Below are 20,910 nucleotides of genomic sequence, written 5' to 3' on the forward strand. Positions count from 1 at the left end.
ACAGTTACATGAATAATCCATCCCTGCATCTAACCTGTTCAGTCACACAAGAATTTTGCATCTTTCAATTAGATCACATTTTGTTCTTCCACACCTCTCAACATCACTCTTTTACCAAAGTTTATTTTTCACAATTGAATATTTTAGGCTTCCAAATGATGGTTGATATTTTTGTCTGAGTCCCTGTAGTTTTTTTTTGTGATTTACTTTAGGAGAATTCTGAGTATGTATTTCTTATAAAGAGAGCAAGCTGGGAAGCTGCCAGTTCCCTGCAGAGTACAACACATACTCTGGCAGCTGAATAGCAGCAGGAAGCATTCCCCTCCTATATCACAGTCTCATCTTTGCTGTTGCAACTAAGGAGATGCCAGTCACGCTCTAGAGCAGGGGTGGCCAACCTTTTAATTTTAAATTTAATCATACAGCACGGAAACAGGCCAATTCAGCCCACGAGTCCGTGCTGCCCGATTATCCTACAACACCGGTAACAGGCCAAAATGGCCTGTTACCCTGCTGTATGTGTAAACTAAAGATTAAAATGTTGGCCACCCCTGCTCTAGAGCCTGGATTAAATGGATGAGGGCCAGCAATGGGAACATCTTTGATCTTGAACAGCAATCAGTGAATAAAGGAATGAAAAACAGCTACAAACTTTGCTTGGGATAATTCTATAGATGCGGAATGGAGAATTGTGTATCTTATATTGGCTGTTTCTTGATTGAATTCTAAACTGGGGATCAAATCCCGTGCTGTCTGTAAGGAGTTTGTACGTTCTCCCCGTGTCTGCATGGGTTTTCTCCAGGGCTCCAGTTTCCTCCCACTGTCTGAAACATAGGGGGCCTGTAGGTTAATTGGGTGTAAATTGGGCAGAAATGGGCTGAAATGGCTTGTTACTATGCTGTATGTGTAAATTTAAATTTAATTTAAAATTTAAATGAAAGGATTTTAATAAAAATGAAATCGTTACACCATTCAAATTTAAAGGTGTTTCCCACAAAGAAAATATCAGATAATTGTCTTGATAATTGTTTTAAGAAAATAGTTAAACAACTGGCAAATTGTAGCAATTAGAAAAGATCAGATAAGCCAGGGTTGTTTTCTTTCAAATAGATGCACCATTTCATTGGATCCCATAAAATGTATCTCTAGATATAGGGCAATGACATCATCCGTACAGCGGTTGAATCTGTTTGTGAACTTCAGGGGGTCCAGTGACTGGGGCAACAGAAGCTTGATGTGCCCCATGACGAGCCTCTCAAAGCACTTCATGATGTGAGTGTGACAAGGCAGTAGTTATTGAGGCAGGACACAGATGACTTCTTCAGCATGGGCACAATGATGGCAGCTTTGAAGCACATTGGGACGACGGCGCTTCTCAGGAAAACTCATCTAACTGAAAAAGAAAATTTGAAGTTAAAAAGAGATTGGATTGGACATATAGTAGTTTCTTCTTTTGACCCCCAAAGCAAGAAGTTTGGCAATTTTGGTAAAAAAGAATATTCCAATTAAAATACAAAATGTAGTGATAAATCCTGCTGGAAGATATGTGAAATATTGTCAAATATTTCAGAATTATGGATGCTTCTTAATCTTTATGCACCCAATGTAGATGATGAGAGATTTATTCAAGACTTTTTGAATTTAACAATTGTCCATGATAATATTTTGATAGGAGGAGTCTTTAACATTAGTTTAGACCTAATTTTAGATATGAGCAGTAATAACTAGAGCAGCAAAAGCGTGGACCTTTACCCCCTCCATAAATCTTCGTCCGCGAAGCCAAGCCAAAGAAGAAAATTTAATATATGCCTGGAGGAAAATTCATCCTAAAGAAAGATTACTCTTTTTATTCAAATAGACTTGACTTTTATTCTATAATTGACCTATTTTTAATATCTGAACAAATACAAGGCAGGATATTAGATGCTGAATATAAAATGAGAATATTATCTGACCATTCATCTTTGTTAATGATTATTATAATGCCAGATAAAGAAAAATTGGTATATAGATGGAGACTGAATTTAATACTATTAAAAAGTTATTTTGTGACACAAATTTGAATTTGGTGAATGATAAATTCATAATAATGGGATGCCTTAAAAGCTTATCTGAGAGGACAAATTATGTTTTACTACTAAAATTAAGAAGGATTATATGAAAGAAGTAGATCAGTTGGAGCAAGAAATAAATTTATTGGAAAAAGGTCTTCAGGAGTGAAGTTCTGAAGATAAGTGTAGGCAATTAATTAATAAAAAAAATTCAATACAATACATTACAAACTTATAGAACATAAAAAAATGATCACAAGAACTAAACAGAAATATTATGAATTAGGTGAATGAGCACAAGGCAATCGAAATCTGAATAGGCCTCAAGGACAATTAATGCAGTTAAAAAGGATTCGTATGTCATTAGTTATAAACCTCAAGTAATGAACAAAACTTTTAAAAATGTTTATTTTAAATTATATAGTTTAGAGTCTTTAAAAGATGATAATAAAATAGATATTTATTGAGGATAAATTTACTTACATTAAACCTGGAAGAACTGTTATGAGCCCAGAGGACCCCAAAACCCAGCAGCAATAGATATTCACCAAGACAAATGATTACTTAAACAGAAGCTGCTTTTAATTATCTTTAAATGCGAAAACAGGATCAAACTTTTATCTTATCACTAATCTAACTTAATCCCCTTCTAATTCTAAGCACACATGTATGTGTGTAATGTATGTGTAAGTTTAGAAAAGTTCTTTGATTCACAGACCAATCTCATTTCTCATTCCTCCAAGTTCACTGGTTGCAGGCAATTCTTATACCATGCACAGAATGTAACATTTATGAAGTTCACCAGGCTTTGGTGCTTGAAAGGTAAATGGTTACTGCTCAGAAAGGTTCTTGTCACTTTTCAGAGAGAGATTTGTTGTTCCTGGACACAAACAGAAACCTTTTAATCAACAACATCAGTGGGTTGCTGAAGAAACTTGCCCCATCAGGGCTCTCCAGATGATTACCTCTTTCTTTCAGGTCACCACAGAGTTCCTTTTTGTTTCCCTTATTTCAAGTGAAACATTAGGCAACCAGTCATCTCCTCTTGCATGAACCACAAGGGCTTTGACCAGGCAGAACAGACAGCCTGTGGCTCCAATGAGTTCTTTTATCTGTTGCCTTTTTGTAAACAAAAATCAATTAGTGATGTCTCTTGGGCACTCTATAAAGCTTTTGCAAAGGCTCTTGGTGCCGACCTGACTAGCATGAGCAGAGTTCCAGTATTTTAAATAAGATCTATTTTAAAGTGTTTGTATGTGACCTACACTAAAAATCCTACCCCAATTAATCTCACAAAATCATATCTATATACAGCACAAACATAACATAATCTGTCACAGAACAAACAGAATTGAGTGCACAATTTACACAATTAGTGGTAAAGGAAGCAATAAGTTCATTACAAAGTAACAGATCCCTGGGGGAAGATGGTTTTAAAGATGTAGTGATACCTAGTTTTATGGAAATGTTAGATCAAGCATCAAGAACTCACACTCTTCCAGATTCATTTTTAAAAGCAATAATTATTGTGATAACAAAAAAAGATAGAAATCCTTTAAATCTTTCTTCTTAAAGACCAATCTCATTATTGAATGCAGATTATAAAATATTGGCTAAAATGTTGTGAATATTAAATTATTGCCTAAATTAATAAACATAGATCAGATAGGATTTGTTAAAATGAGACAGTTGGCGGACAACACGGCCAGATTAATTAGTATTATACATGCAGCACAAAATAGGAAAGATCTAAGTGTAGCAGTGGCACTAGATGCAGAAAAAGCATTTGATAGATTGGAATGGGATTTTTTTGTTTAAAGTATTAGACCAGTGGTTTTCAAACTGCAACCCCCCCCTCCACAACTCGCATACTACCTTAAGCAATCCCTATGCCATGTGAGTTTAGGGGGACCATTTGAAAACCATTGTATTAGAAAAATTTAGATTTGGATAAACCTTTATAAATTAGATAAGGCATTATTTAATAATCCTAGAGTGAAAGTTGTAACTAATGGACAAATGTCTGATCCATTTCTTTTGGTGAGATCTAGTAGACAAGGTTGTCCCTTATCCCCAGCTTTGTTTATTTTAGCTATAGAACCACCAGCAGAGGTAATTAGGAGTGATTTAGAAATTAGGAGATTTAAGGTTGGTCAGGAGGAGTACAAAATTAGTCTATTTGCAGATGATGTTTTGATTTTTCTAACATAAACAGAGACTTCCTTACACAAATTACATTTATATTTGGAAGAATATGGTAAGATTTCAGGTTATAAAGTAAATTTGGATAAAAGTGAAGTTATGCCCCCTTATACAAGAAGATTATGCTTTTTGTCAAATAAATTCTCAATTTAAATGGCCAAAAGAGGCAATTAAATATTTAGGAATCTGGACAGATAAGAATGTAAATAATTTATATAATATTATGGACCCCAAAATCCAGCAGCAATAGAAATTCACCAAGACAAATGGTTACTTAAATAAAGTTACTTTTAATTTTCTTAACACATAAAAACAGGATCAAACTTTAACTTATTACTATTAACAACTGAATGTAACCTAACCCCCTTCTAATTCTAAGTGCATGTGTATGTAATGTGCGTGTACGTTCAGAAAAGGTATTTGATTTACTGTCCAAACTCACTTCTCACTCCTACAAGTTCACCAGTATCAGACAATTCTTATACTGTTCACAGAATTTAACATTTATGAATCTTCACCAGGCTTTGGTGCATGAAAGATAAATAGTTACTGCTCAGGAAGGTTCTTGTTGCTTTTTAGAGAAAGATTTGATGCTAGTTGATACACACAAACGGTTTCTTTTCAATCAGCCACTCTCGTGTCTTGCCGAAGAAACATGCCCCATCGGGGTTTTCCAGATGATAACCTCTTTCTTTCAGGTCATCACAGAGTTTCTTTTCTGTTTCCCTGATCTCAGGTGAAACATTATACAGCCAGCCATCTCCTCGTGTATGGACCACAAGGGCTTTGAATAGGCTGAATTCAGAACTCACAACCTGTCTTCAAAATGAGTTTTCAAACAAGCTTCCAAAATCCACTGCCCAAAAGTCAGTTTTCTCTCTCCCCTCCCCCCCCCCCCCCTCTCTCTCTCTGCTTGCAAAAACCACATGTCCTTCCTGGAATAGCAAACTGCTACAAAAACAGATTGTTTTCTCCCAAAATCAATTCATGAGAAATTTTATCAGTTTCCTGAGATGGGCTCTTCCATTTGTACCTCGTTGTGAAAATCTTCAGCACAGGATTCTATTGTCTTTGCAAACTTGTAGGCACCACCTTATGCATAACTCTTACATTTTAAAATGAGACCTGTTTTGAAATGTTTATATCTGTTTGTGACACAAGACCCTAAAATCTCTCTTCCCAAAACACATATATATACATAATATAAAATATAACATAATCTGTCACAATAAACTGAATTATTTACCATTACTTAAAGAGGATTTTTTAAAAAATGGATGTCCTTGTCAATAACATTAATAGGGAGGGTAAATTGTATTAAGATTAATTTTTTTGGCGAATACAGTATCTTTTTTAAACTTTACTAATATTGTTACCTCCAAAAAATTTTCAAAAATTAAATAAACATTTAAGAACATTTCTTTGGAAAGGTAAAATGTTGAGAGTATCTATAGAAAGATTAACATGATTTTGGAGGTTTGCAACTTCCTAACTTTAAGAATTATTATCATGGCTCAATTTAAATTTCTTACTTTTTTGTTTGAGGGATCAGGAAAACCGGCATGGCTCAAAATAGAGATGGATAAATTAGCAGAGGAATTTATTTATAAATGGAATTCAAAGTTAATAAATGGTGTGAAAGAAACACCTTTGCTTAAACATTTGATTACTATCTGGAGCAAGATAAATAATGAAATTGGAACAAAAGGAAGTGTATCACCCAAGACACCTTTGATTCAAACTAATCATACCTTTTACTAAAGACAACCAATTTTTAAATATTTGGTATTATAATGGTATTGAAAATGTAGGAGATTTATATGAACAAGGTCAGTTGATGTCATTTCAACAATTAAAAAATAAATATGGAATAATTCGGTATGCACCTTTTTGCTATCTTCAATTGAGAGGATATTGGAGGGAACAATTAGGTTCAACAATGTACTTACTGGCTTGTAGTGAGCTAGAAGTTCTTATAAGGAGAGGTTATATTAAGAAATGTATTTCGGCAATGTATCTTTTATTACAAGCAGGTACTATTAAACAGGGAGTTCATAAATCTAGACAGAAATGGGAGACAGACTTAAACATTATAATTGACGAAAAAAGATGGGCAGATCTTTGTCACGACTATATGACAAATATTATACATGTTAGGTATAGTTTTGTTTAATATAATTATTTACATCAATTATATTTAACACTACAAAAAATGCATAAAACAAAATTGGACTTATCAAATAAATGTTTTTGATGTGGTGAAGAAGTAGGAATCTTTTAACATTCTACTTTGTCATGTTTTTTTTTTAATTTTTTTATTTTTTACACCATAAATCACATTAGCCATGATATACACTATTTCTTTTTCACACATATACAGTGACTTTTTCTCCCCCCCCCCCTTTCCTCCCAAACCACCCCCCCCTCTCATCCATTTTAGGTATACAATCTAGGTTGCATTAAGCCAGTCAGACAATGTTGTCATTCAACAAAATTACACCAGAAATTCTACTGAGTCCATTCTTTTCTTTCCTTCTCCTTCCATCAACTTAGGTAATGTTTGTCCCCGGTAGGTTTTCGCTATTGTATTTAATGTAAGGCTCCTATACTTGTTCGAATATTTCAATATTATTTCTTAACCAATATGTTATTTTTTCTAATGGAATACATTTATTCATTTAAATTTGGTAGTTTCTTCCTTTTAATTTGGTTATGTATTCCATTAATATTTAAAGACATATAGTTCAGCGTAGCCCTTTTATATTTTGTTTATCTTCTCTTTCCGTTTTTCCATCATTACCTTTCCTCCTTTTCCATTTCTGTTTTCTTATTTTCAACTCTTTATAAGACAACATTCCTACAACATCCAACATTTTCCTTATTCTCCTATTTCTATCTTATTTATCCCCAATCTCCCCTTCACCTCCTGAGTTGTCCTTTATCCCTTGTCGGACAACCACATCTCCCCTCTCCATTTGGATTTGCGAATCCACTCGCAAGCGTCAACTGATTTTGCAGTGACCGCTATTTCCCCCCACCCCGCCTCCCCCAGAAAAGATTTCACTTTTCATATGTCACAAAGGTCACTCTTTTAATTCCCTCCTTATTCTCTCTATTCCATTACCTTCCCTTATTAATTCTTGTCTATACTATCTATATTTTCCTCTAAGTACAGATACATTCATGTATGCTCATTGTCTCTATTCACTCTTATACCTCTTTACCCGCATACATATCAATCGTGATCATTTTTACTCTCATTACCCGTCTTCATCCCTCAGTCTATTTTTGTCTTTACCCACATACATATCAATCGTGATCATTTTAACTCTCATTACCCGTCTTCCTCCCTCAGTCTAATTTTGTAATTGTTCTGCAAATTTTCGTGCTTCTTCTGGATCCGAGAATAGTCTGTTTTGTTGTCCTGGAATAAATATTTTCAATACCGCTGGATGCTTTAGTATAAATTTATACCCTTTCTTCCATAAAATCGCCTTTGCTGTATTGAACTCTTTTCTCTTCTTTAGGAGTTCAAAACTTATATCTGGATAAATGAAGATTTTTTTGCCCTTTATACTCCAGTGGTTTGTTGCCCTCTCTTACTTTTTCCATTGTCTTCTCCAGTACCTTTTCTCTTGTAGTATATCTTAGGAATTTTACAATAGATCTTGGTTTTTGTTGTGGTTGTGGTTTAGAGGCCAATACTCTATGTGCCCTTTCTATTTCCAATTCTTGCTGTAGTTCTGGACATCCTAGGGTCTTAGGGATCCACTCTTTTATAAACTCCCTCATATTCTTGCCTTCTTCATCTTCCTTAAGGCCCACTATCTTTATGTTATTTCTTCTGTTATGGTTTTCCATTGTATCTATTTTTTGAGCTAGTAGTTCTTGTGTCTCTTTAGTTTTTTTATTAGATTTCTCCAATTTCTTTTTTAAGTCTTCTACCTCCATTTCTGCTGCTACTGCCCGCTCTTCCATCTTGTCCATTTTTTTTCCCATTTCTGTTAAGGTCATCTCCATTTTATTTATTTTCTCTTCTGTGTTGTTTATTCTTTTTCTTAAATCCTTAAATTCCTGTGTTTGCCATTCTTTAAATGACTCCATGTATCCTTTAATAAGAGCAAGTATATCCTTTACCTTGCCTTTCTTTTCTTCTTCTATTTCACCATACTCTTCTTCTTCTTCTTCCTCTGGGTTGACCATCTGTTGTTTCTTTGTTGCCCTTTCCTCCTCTTCTTTCTTGTTTCTATTGTCTTCTGTGGTCTCTTCTGCTGCAGGTGTTCTGCAGCTGTCGTTGCCGGCTGTGGAGATCGACTCCCCAGCTGGTCCCCCCTCCCGTCGGTGTGTTTTTTTTCATTCGCATCGCGCATGCGCGATACTTCGCGCATGCGCGGTTGCGCACTTTTACTCGGCTCTGCGAGCCATTTTTGTAGTCCATTATTTACCGACCTGAGGGAGCGGGTTTCTCTCTCCGCAGCGGGCCTCTTCGGACAGGTAAGGCCTTCACCTTTTTCCTCCTTTGTCTTCTCTTCCTCTCTTCTTACCGTTGCTTTCGATTTTTCTTTTTTTGTCGCCATCTTCTTTCCACCTTTATACTCACTTTTCTGTAACTTTTATTTCTGTGCCTTTGTGTTTTCTCTTGTTTTTCCCGACTTTTCTGGAGAGGGCTGGAGTTCACCGTCCGGCCACTACTCCATCACGTGACTCCTCCTACTTTGTCATGTTCTAAAGTTAGAACATTCTGGGTGAATTTAGGAAAGCTTTAGGAACAAATTAAAATAAAATAATCATTTTAATGAAGTGAAATTTATTAAAATAGCATTAGTGGTGGCAAGGAAGTGTATTGCAGTGACCTGAAAATCAGATGCACATTTGGAAAGACGAGACTCAGAAATTTAGAGTTGTGTACCTTTGGAGAAAATCACATATAATTTAAGAAATAAATACTCTATTTGTTTTTACAAATTTGGAGCCCATATATGCAAAGTTTAGGGATAAATATGTAAAAATGTACTTCCGGCCTCTTAATCTCTTCTCTAAAATGGCTATATAAATACTGTAAGATCCCAATGTGTGAGCTGATCTTTTGTGCAATCCAGAATAATATTATCTGTTTCTTCTTTTTCCTTGACATTTTTTCATATAAATATATAATTATATGGGGTTTTTTTTAGTGGGAAGAGGTGTAAGGGGGAGGGACATGAAGGTAAGGGTGAGGGACATGAAGGTAAGGGTTGGGGGTTAAGCCATCATGTAATCATTGTAATTTTAAATTTAATCAAATTTTGCTTATGTAAAGTATATAATTGCATGGATGAAATTTTTTTAAATAAAATATTTAAAAATAACCTTCCTTATCAGGTACTGTGGTATGATTGTATTGAATGCCAAGCTGAAGTCAATAAACAGCATTCGAACATAGTAGATTCCAGACTTGCCTTGTACTGAATACAAAAAAAGTCTTAATCCTTCTAAAAATTAATTTAAATCTTTGTTCCTTAATTTAAACCCTGGTCAGGAAAACGAATCCTACCGATTTACTCCATGTAGCCCCTCCTTAATCTTGCACACTGCAAGTCTTGTCTCGGACTCTTCTTCAAACATTAACCCAAGCTTGTCTTGATCTGAAATGTCGTCAAGCTTTTTTTCCTCCCACAGTTACTGCCTGACCAGTAGAGTTTCTCCTGTAGATTGTATTTTGCTTCTGATTCCAGCGTCTGCATTAGGGTTAGGGTTAGTGTCATATCCTGAGCGAATCTACCCTTTTCTCATTGCAACAATATGCCAGGTCTGTCAATACATCATTAATCCCTCTGTGCCTTTTCAAGCGTAATGATATTTTCCCTATTTTGTGGTTACCTAAACAGGACACATGCTAAAGTTATATACAGTTCTTGCATAACCTTCTTGCTGTTTAATTCTATGCCATGGCAGATTTTAAAAAAAGGTTTGTATGTGTTTTCTTTAATCACTTTATTGTCCTGCTTGCTGCTTCTCAAGATCTATGGATGTATACTGTCTCTTTGTTTCTGTATACCTCTCCCCTCGCACTTCCCCAAATGCATTAATTTCCTTGTTTATGAACTGCCCTTTATCTGACCAACTGACCAGATTATATCTTCCCGTGACTTAATATTTTTTTTCTAACTGCCATCATTTGACCAATTTTTAATGTTCTCTAAATAATTCATTATATTACAAAAAAGAAGGGTTGATTACTGAATGGAATATAAAAGCATAAACCTATTCTCCAGTAATTGCTACCCTGACTATGACAGGAAAGGAGGGGTGGCTGAGGGACCATGCAGCCTTCTGCATTAATGGGAAGGGGATGCAGAGTCAGAACCTTCAAGTTTCTGGGAAACATTTCCTGGAGCACCGTGAAGATGGCAAATCAGCGCCTCTCGATACAAACTCCTTAGTAAGTACTGAGGAGATGTGGCATGTTGCCAGATACACTCTCAAACTTCTACAAGTGCACCGTAGAAAGTATATTGAGTGGCTACATCACAGGCTCGTTTTCAATACAAGTGCCCAGGAATGCAGCAGGCTGTGGAAGGTAGCTGAGTGCATCATAGGCTCTGAACCCCCCCCCCACCACCGCCTCCACCAATTCCATTGCAGGCATCTATGCAAACTGCTGTCTCAAGAAGGCAGTCAACATCATAAGGGACCCCTATGACCCTGGTCACAACCTCTTCACATTCAGGGAGAAGGTACAGAAGGTTGAAAACCAGCACCTTTAACTGCTTCTTTCCAATAGTTATCAGATTCCTGACCCTCCCCTTGGTGCACTAATCATGGACTGTCATGGCAAGTCATTTTTTTGCAGTAGGATTACGCCAATAATTATCTTATGTATTTATTGTCTATTTTAATTTAATTCAGTTAGTTTACTGTTATTATTTTTCTTTATATCAGCTGTTTGCCTGCAGCAAGTAAAAAATGTAGGCATATGTACATTGTACAGTGTGTATGACAATAAACTCATTACCATTATGTCTGTTTCCATCATAGCCTTCCAAGCAATGGATGATGAATTTAAGGGCACTTATCACTTACTGAAGAACTTGAGTAAGGAAGAATATTGTGATCTGACCAATGCTGGAATCCTTACTGATAATCTTATTACATCAAAGATGCTCTCCTCTGGAATGGCCAGAGACTGGCCAGATGCACGGGGTGTCTGGTAAATGCGTTTTTAAATCCAATTAATTTGCCAAATAGCACTTCAATCAACTGGGATTACAAACTTTGATGGCATATGGGCTGTGCCCCCTCTTATCGAGTCATTTATCAAATTTCTCTGACACATTGTCATCAAATACCAATTATAAGTGAACTTACCCATCAATTTTAAAAGGATGCTCTAAGTTGCAGTAGCACATCGAAGTCCAGCAAGCAGAACAATTCATTATACCTATGATTAATTGTGTTTCGTGCAGTGTAATCATGACAAGCCTTTATTATCATATTGAAAGCACATCAGATTGACATCTCGTGCATCTCATTACAGTGTATGGTGAGCCTAATCCCAACATTTTATTTGAAACCAAAAGCAATTTGCTAATTGACTTGCATCTTTTCCAATTATACATCATTAATATTATCATTACTTTTTTTCAAGTCTTTGAATCTTCAGAGTCCATAAGAAACTAATAATTTCACTGTTTAGTTGTTATTATTGTTACAGTAATTTTTCTGTTGAAAAATGTCAATTCTCAGTATTTTACAAAATCCTTGTATCACACTGGTGGTTTAATAGTTCTCGTGCATGTTGGAAGTGGTCGTGGTGGTGCTGGTGCTCGCTGGTCCCTTGCTCCACCCTGTGGTGGTTGTTGCTGTTGAACATGTTGGTGATGCTGATGTGGTTTCTGATCACATGTTGAGTTGCGACGACAACGTGAGTATTGACTCTGTGTGGCAGCAGTTGTCGACACTGATGCTGGAGTTGCTGATGTTGCTGGAGTTGCCAGTGTAGGCACATCTCCATCAACTATCTGTTCTGTCTAGGTCCTTTGGGGCTGCTTCATGTGTTGATCTGATGTGCTTTTGATTTCAGCGTTACAGTTGCCTGTTGACTTTTACCAAAGACAACCGAGGTGACACTTTTTTTCAAACACACCCCAAGCTGCCGTGTAGGATGTCCTTTACCATGACCTTTGAAGACCTGCACTCTGACAGCTTCTCCCACTTTCAGTTCTCGTAGTTGCTTTGTTGACCTGTCGTACTGAGATTTTTTCTTTCTATTTTTCTCTCCCTTCTTCCTCTGCACTCCCTTCACAACTTTTGGCTTCAGGAGTTTTGCTGTTGGTAATGTAGTCCATGTTTGGCTTGACATTCATCTCTGCATTGCAACAGCTGCGCATTCCTTCTGTTGGAGTATTTCTCCATTTGAGGATTGCCATGTGCACATCTGTTCCTGACTCCCAAAGCAATCAAGAGGAAATGTGTTCAATCTTCACAGCTGACTCTGCCTTGTCGTTGGATTGTAGATGATGAGGGGATGATGTGTGTTATATTTTCCACTCATCCATGAAGCACTGGAACTCATCACCGGTGAATTGTGGTCTGTTATCACTCACTAATTCATCTGGGATACCATCATGGCTGATATGTGACTTGAGACACATAATCTTGTCTGCACTTGTAGTCAACTCCATCTAATCTACTTCCCAGAATTCTGAGTAGTAATCAACTGTGATGAATAGGTTTGTTCCTACTTTCATCCATCGTCTGTCTGGGATTGCATGAATCTGGAGGGGTTCCTTTGCTTCCGGGCTTGAAACTCATTGCAAGCACTCCACTGATGTTATCTCTTATCTCATGACTTATGTTGGGCCACAATATGACATCTCTAGCCTTCCTCAGACTTGACTCAACTCCTTGGTGGCTTTCATGGAACATAGGAACATAGGGAGTAGGAACAGGAGTAGGCCAAAAATGGCCCATCGAGCCTGCTCCGCCATTCAATACGATCATGGCTGATCTAATTTATGACCTAACTCCATATGACTTCTCCCCATATCCCCTAATTCCTCTATCATGTAAAAATTTATCTAACCGAATTTTAAATATGTTTAATGAGGCAGCCTCAACCACTTCCCTGGTTAGAGAATTCCAAACATTCACTACTCTCTGGGAAAAACTATTTTTCCTCATCTCTGTCCTAAATCTACTCACCCGAATCTTGAGACTGTGTCCTCTCATTTTAGTTTCCCCGGCCAGCTCAAAAAACCTTCCTACATTTATCCTATCCATACCCTTCATAATCCTATATGTTTCTATAAGATCTCCTCTCATTCTTCTGAACTCGAGCGAGTACAATCCTAGATGATTTAATCTTTCATCATAAGTCAACCCCTTCATCCCAGGGATCAACCTAGTAAACCTCCTCTGGACCATCTCCAAAGCCAGTATATCTTTCCTCAAATATGGAGACCAGAACTGGACACAGTACTCCAGGTGTGGTCTCACCAGTACCTTATACAGTTGCAACATTACCTCCCTACTCCTGAATTCAATTCCTCTAGCGATGAAGACCAACATTCCATTTGCCTTCTTAATAACCTGCTGCACCTGCAACCTAACTTTTTGCGATTCATGCACAAGCACTCCCAAGTCCCTCTGCACAACATTATGCTGTAGTTTTTCACCCTTTAAATAATATTCAGCTCTTTTAATTTTCTTGCCAAAGTGGATAACCTCACACTTACTAACATTGTACTCCATCTGCCAGACCTTTGCCCACTCATCCAGCTTAACTATATCCCTCTGCAGACTCTCCACATCCTCATTACAATTTGCTCTTCCACTCAATTTGGTGTCATCCGCAAACTTGGCTACACCACATTTTGTCCCCTCCTCCAAGTCATCAATGTAAATGATGAACAGTTGTGGGCCTAACACTGATCCCTGCGGCACCCCATAAGAGATGGGGACGTTGCACCATCTCTCTTCCCATCCGCTTAGGGACTATGACTTTCATACCTTTGAAGAGTATGCCATCATGGGTTGTAACCTCATCCATGTACACCCAATACTTGCATATGGTGACTGGTGTCTGGTTGACTGTTTCTGGCCAACCTCTCATCACCACAACTTTGAGTACTTGCAGTGTTTAATCTCTTTCAGTCATTTCTTTCATTTGCTGGTTTCTTGCCAGTCAGCTTGAGCATCGAAGCTGGATTTCTTTCCTCGATTTCTCTCACTGTTTTGCTATGCTGACTCATGGTGAAGATCTCATAATCTGTGCCATCTTCTGCTTTCTTCAGTGGAAGAGCTGATGTCAATAACACATCTGCTATGTACATGAGCTTTCCTTGTTTGTACTTCACATCCAGGTTGAACTGATACTTTAGCATCATCCTTTGCAGGCGTTTGGGTGCTGCTAGGAGAGGTTTTATGAAGATGGTTTGCAGCAGTTTGTGATCTGTTTCCACAGTGATCTCTTTGCCAAACAAGTACTGGTTGAAGTGTTCACATGCAAAAGCGATTGCCAGACATTCCTTTTCTATCTGGGCATTTCTCTCTGTGTCTGTTAATGCCATTGAGTTAAATGTAACTGTGTTCCATAAGAGTTGCTCCGAAGCCTGTTTCACTGACATCACACTGCAGTGTCACTTCATCATTTCCATCATAGTAGTTCAGCACTGGTGCTGTAGTGACCAGGTACTTGATGTGGTTGTAGGCTGACTCTTGTTCTGTGCCCCCAAACCATTTCACATTCTTCTTCATCAGCTTTCTCAGTGGTTCACACTCTGGTGACAAATTAGGCAAGAACTTCGCAAAAGAGTTCACAAAGCCGATGAAGTGCTGAATGGCCTTGATATCTGACGGTCATTCCATCTCTAGTACAGCTTGGTCCTTCTCAGGATCTAGACAAAGAGCTTCATCAGTAAGTACATGACCTTTGTACTTCACTTCAATCTTACTGAGCTGCATCTTGTTCTTATTCAGCTTCAGATTAATCCGACATGCTCTCTCTAGCAGTCCATTGAGGTTCTGTCATGATTGGCAATAGCTACATCCATTGTACCTCCACATCCGTACACCAAGAGATCCTCAACACCTGGCAAGTCTTGGACTACCTCAATCTATCTCCGTTGATACTCCTCAGAAGCAGTGGAGATGCCAAATGGCATGCGCAACCATCTGTAGTGTCCAAATGGTGTCCAAAAAGTCATCAAGATATAGGAGCAGAAGTAGGCCTACTGGTCCATCGAGTCTGCTCCGCCATTCTAAGCACAAGCTGATCCATCTATCCACTCAGCCCCAGTCCCCAGCCTTTACCCCATAACCCTTGAATCACTGACTAATCAAATATTTGCCTTAAATACACCCAATGACCTAGCTTCCACAGCCACCTTTGGCAATGTTCCACAGACTCATGACACTCTGACTGAAGAAGCTTTTCTTCATTTCAGTTTTAAATTGATGCCTTACTTGTCACATCTACTCTGTCCAGGCCTTTCAGCATTCAAAATGCCTCAGAGGTCTCCCCTCATCCTTCTGTACTTCAACGTACACAGTCCAACAGCTGAAAATTGTTCCTCGTATACTAATCCTTTCATTCCTCGAATCATTCTGGTAAATCTTCTCTGAACCCTCTCCAACACCAGCACATCTTTTCTCAAATACAGTGCCCAAAACTGTACACTGTACTCCAAGTGAGGTCTCAACTTTGTAGAGTCTCAACATTACATCCCTATTCTTGTAATGCTATCCCCCGAGAAATGAATGCCAATTTTACAATTGCCTTTTTCACCACCGATTCAACCTGGATGTCAACTTTTAGAGTATCCTGCGTGAGGACTCCCAAGTCACTTTGTACTTCAGAATTTTGAATTTTCTCCCCATCTAATAATAGTCGGCCCATCTATTTCTTCCACCAAAGTGCAAGACTGTACACTTTCCAACATTATCTTTCATCTGCCACCTCTCGGCCCATTCTCCTCATCTATCCAAATCTCTCAGCAGCCTTTCAGTACCCTCAGCATCACTTCCCGTACCACCTATTTCGGTATAATCTGCAAATTCAGACACAAAGCCATCTATTCCACAATGCATATCAATTATATACAATGTAAAGAGAAGCGGCCCCAACACCAAACCCTGTGGAACATCACTGGTAACTGGTAGCCAATCAGAATAGGATCCCTTTATTCCTACCCTCTGTTTCTTCCCATCCAGTCAATGCTCCAGTCATGTGAGTATCCTTCCTGTAATTTTATGGGCTCTCATCATGTATCAGCCTTATGTGTGACACCTTGTCAAAGGCCTTTTGAAGTCCAAATACATAACATGCACTGTAGCACCCATGTCTTTCCTACTTGTGAGCTCTTCAAAAAATTTCAATAGATTTGTTAAGCATGATTTTCCTTTAAGAAAACCGTGCTGACTTGGGCCTACCTTTTCATGCATCTCCAGGTATTCTGTAAGCTCATCCTTGACAATGGACTCCAACAGCTTCCCAACCACTGATACTAAGTTAATAGGTCTATAATTTCCTTTCTGCTGCCTTGCTCCCTTTTTAAACAAATGGTGACAGTTGTGATCCTCCAGTGCCATGCCAGGCTCCATTGATCCTGGAAGATTATTACCAATGTCTCCACAATCTCTACAGTTGCCTCCTTCAGAACCCATCTCCTTGTTTCATATTACAATTTCTCCAGCATCATTTTCCATTGGTCCAATGTCTCCTTTGGTTACTCTTTATATATTAAAAAAAAAATGTTGGTATCCTCTCTGATGTTACTTGCCAACCTCCTTTCATATTTCATCTTTTCCAAGTCAACTCAAGTCACGTTTTTTTGTCATTCATACCATAACCATTGCAGTGTACAGTGAAAATGAGATGGCATTTCTCCTGACCATGGAGCTGGTTATTTACATGGCTAAATTGCATCAGAAACTTTTTTATAAATAACATATCACTTGTAAATATCATGTTACATATGCTAGCATTGCATCCCCAGAGTTAAGAAGCCTCACAACTTAGGGGAAAAGATTATTTCATAATCTGGTCATGAGGGCTTGAATGCTTTGATACCTCTTCCCAGACGGCAGGAGGGAGAACACGTTGCAGGAGAGTGTGTGGAGTCGTTCATGATGTTTATGGCTTTCCACAAACAGCAGCCGTTATAAATGTCTATCATGGCAGGGTGAGAGACCCAAATTATCCCATCAGCAGTCTTTACTATCCGCTGCAGAGACTTGCATTCTAGGTAATCACCTTCTTAGGTGTCTTCTCTAAGATTTTTAAAAAACCTTTATTTTTCCATTTTTTCTATCAATATATTCATACAGCCTTTAAACTTTTATACATTATACATTAAATGTTAACAAAAAAATTTCCCTTTTCCCTACCCCCCCCCCCCCACCCACAAATATAAGAATATAACTTTACGCACCATGAGAACTAGTTTTATTTTCAAAATTCTTTTTCTGGGATATCACATATATTGAAGTTTACAATTAGACCCTTATGTAATTTAAATATGGTTGCCATATCTTAATGAAAGTGTCATATTTATTTTTTAAATTATAAGCAATTTTCTCCATGGGTATACAACGATGCATCTCCCTGGCCTATTGAGCAATACTACTTCCAAGTGATTGCTAAATATTTCTTGGCCAAAGCCAGGGCTACCTTAACAAAACAGATTTGAAATTTAGTCAATTTATTGCTAATATCCATAAAGTTGCCCAGAGGTAAAGCTATGGATTGTATGTGAAGGTCACTCCTGTTACTCTTGTTAGTGTTTTAGCGATATCATGCCAGAATGGTCTTAGCTTCACACATGACCATGTAGAATGTAGGAAGGTTCCAATTTTGATGCTATACCTAAAGCACATGTCAGATATTTCATCACTGATAACTGGTAGCCAACCAGAAAAGGATCCCTTTATTCCTACTCTCTGTTTCCTCCCATCCAGTCAATGCTCCAGTCATGTGAGTATCCTTCCTGTAATTTCATGGGCTCTCATCATGTTTATCAGCCTCATGTGTGTCAAATGTTGACATTTGGCCATGGGTTATAATTTTGGTTTGTGGTTTATAATAAAGTTTTTAATCCAATCAATAAATATTCAGCTCATTCCAAATTTTTCTAGTACTTTGATTGATGTAGAAAATAACATTGGAGCAGTCCATAACTCACATTAATCATTGATATAATACTGTCCAAACACCAGTCAGACCAGCATTCCTCTGGTATTGTAACACCTACATCCAACTCCCACCTCTCCCTCGACCCTTGTAGGCCTGGCTTAACACTTCCACCTTGGAGAGCAGAATAAATTCTAGTTGTGAATTTAGGCATATTTCACAGTTGGAGCATCCCCTCCACTTCATCACTTGAAGGCAGGGTCATTGTGGGACCCCATCTCTCGCAAGAAGGACCTCCACTGAAGAAAGCAGTGGAAGCTTTCATTTGACGGATTGTATTTCTGTTTTAGTTGTTCAAAGAACATGAGAAGCCTTTCTTTAAAGCAATCTTCAATATGTTTAATTCCTTTCTCATGCCAAATATTTAAAATTCTATTGCCCAAGTTCATGGACAATAGTCCATTCTGGCACAACAGTGCTTTTGGTGATATTCCCAGTTTTTTCCAATACTCTGATTAATTTAATGCCAGATTTTAATCATATGTTTTAGAATGGGGTTAACTGTTTATTTTTAAATTTGACATTTCATTTATAAATGAAATCCTTCACTGCACCTGCTCATTGTATGTAGCCCCATTTGGATCTATGAGGGAGAGTTCTCTTCTTTGAAAAAGGACAAGAGGAACTTCATCTGGTCTGCTAAATAATATCCTAATCCTCCCAATTTATATTCCCACATCAGTTTCTCCATGGCGACCCTAGGCATGTTATTATTCCAAAACAATTGTCTTAAATGACCATTTAGTATCTTTTAAAAAATTCTTAGGCAAATAAATTGGCAACGATGGAAAGAGGTGTTGCAGCCTTGGCATCACTTTCATTTTCACACAGTTAACTCTATCAGTTAACAGGCAGGTCTTTCCATCTTTGTAAATCCTCCTCTATCTTTTCAAGCAGTGGGAGATAGTTAGGGTTGTACAGATTTTGTAAGTTATTATCCACCATTATTCCAAAATATTTAATTCCATTAATTTTCCAGTTAAACCGGCTTCCTTTTTGATATCTTTCATAGTCAAAATTTGTCAATGGGATAATTTCACTTTTTTCCAAATTTATTTTGTAATCTGAGACTCTCCCATATTTTTCCAGTGTGGTCTGTAGTTTGGCCAAAGACTCAACCAGGTCTGATAAGTATAGTAGCACATCATCTGAAAATAAATTGATTTTATGCTCATCCTTGTCAACTCCGAATTCCTTTATATTTGGATCTCTCCTTATCATTTCTGCTAATGGTTCAATCGGCAAGACAAAGATGCTTGGACACTGTGGGAACCCTGTCTACTGGATCTACTCAAAGTTAATAGTTACTAATTGCCGACATTTGGCCATGGGTTATAATTTTGGCTTGTGGTTTATGATAAAGAGTTTTTAATCCAATCAATAAATGTTCAGCCCATTCCAAATGTTTTTAGTACTTTGAATAAGAATGGCCTCTCTAGTCAATCAAATGACTTTTCTGCATCTCACAATACAATGGATTTTCTTTAGACTTAACCAAATGCATTACATAAAATAGTCGACTCAAATTATCTAGAGCATCTTTTTTTTTTATAAACGAACCCCACCTAGTCTGAATTTATCAATTTAGGTAGATATTCCCCTAGTCTATTGGCTAACACTTTTGCCAAAATTTTGTAATCCGTAAGGCAAACAGATTCACCATCAACAAAAATTGCTCGGCGCTGTATGACTACATGACCCTGTTATTTATTTTGTTGGTGTCATTAGAAATGGTATTTTAAAACTGAGAATAATAAATTGATGTCATTGTGTGATAACTTGGATCCTGATAAAGAGAAGCATGATCTAATAAATCACGACCGGTAATTCGATGTATCAGATTAACAATGGGTTTATTGCAAAGTAATGAGTTGTTGGTTTTTGTGGTTTCTCAGTCTGTTCTAACAACTCACATCTTATCCATCCAATAAAGAGCAATTTCTATGTAATGATGTTGTATTGGTAATGACGCTCTGTTGATGTAATAAAACATTTTCAAGGTAGACAAAACAAAGATCTTGCACGAGTAGAAATGAGAAGAGACTGAGCCTTCTAAGTGTACTAATTTCTTGATATTTTGCACAGAAAGCTAGGAATGGCACTTGGATGGTTGTTTGAAATATTCACATCCAGCAATGCACTGACCCTAAATAGCCACCTTGCATTGTTCATTGAATCCCATTTAACTCTCAAGGCACAAATGATAAATTTATATTTTGTAGGCACACTGATAGGAAGAATTTGATTGTCTGGGTCAATAAAGAAGACCATCTTCGTTTTACTTCTATGCAACAGGGAGGAAATCTGAAACAAGCTTTCACACAGTATTGTTTGGGTCTTAAAAAGGTAAGTCATACTTTCATTCACACATTTAACTGAAGTATTATCCATTATGTTTTTTATCAATTTTAAATAATTAATACATAGCTTACAACAAATTCTTTTTAATGCCTACAAATTGTCAAACTCTAGCTACCCAATGTTTAG

The 20,910-nt window shown here is 37.4% G+C and overlaps 1 protein-coding gene across 2 annotated transcripts in view; it reads left to right on the forward strand.

The window, feature by feature from the left end:
• LOC138760536 (creatine kinase M-type-like) overlaps positions 1-20,910 on the forward strand; it is a 57,225-nt gene that overhangs the window by 22,044 nt on the left and 14,271 nt on the right. For both annotated transcript variants that reach the window (XM_069931222.1, XM_069931224.1), the window contains 2 exons: positions 11,271-11,442; positions 20,646-20,769. In XM_069931222.1, the coding sequence (XP_069787323.1) occupies positions 11,271-11,442; positions 20,646-20,769 (296 nt within the window). The remainder of the gene's footprint in view (positions 1-11,270; positions 11,443-20,645; positions 20,770-20,910) is intronic.

Source organism: Narcine bancroftii, chromosome 4 (assembly GCF_036971445.1).
Source record: "Narcine bancroftii isolate sNarBan1 chromosome 4, sNarBan1.hap1, whole genome shotgun sequence".
NCBI lineage: Eukaryota > Metazoa > Chordata > Chondrichthyes > Torpediniformes > Narcinidae > Narcine > Narcine bancroftii.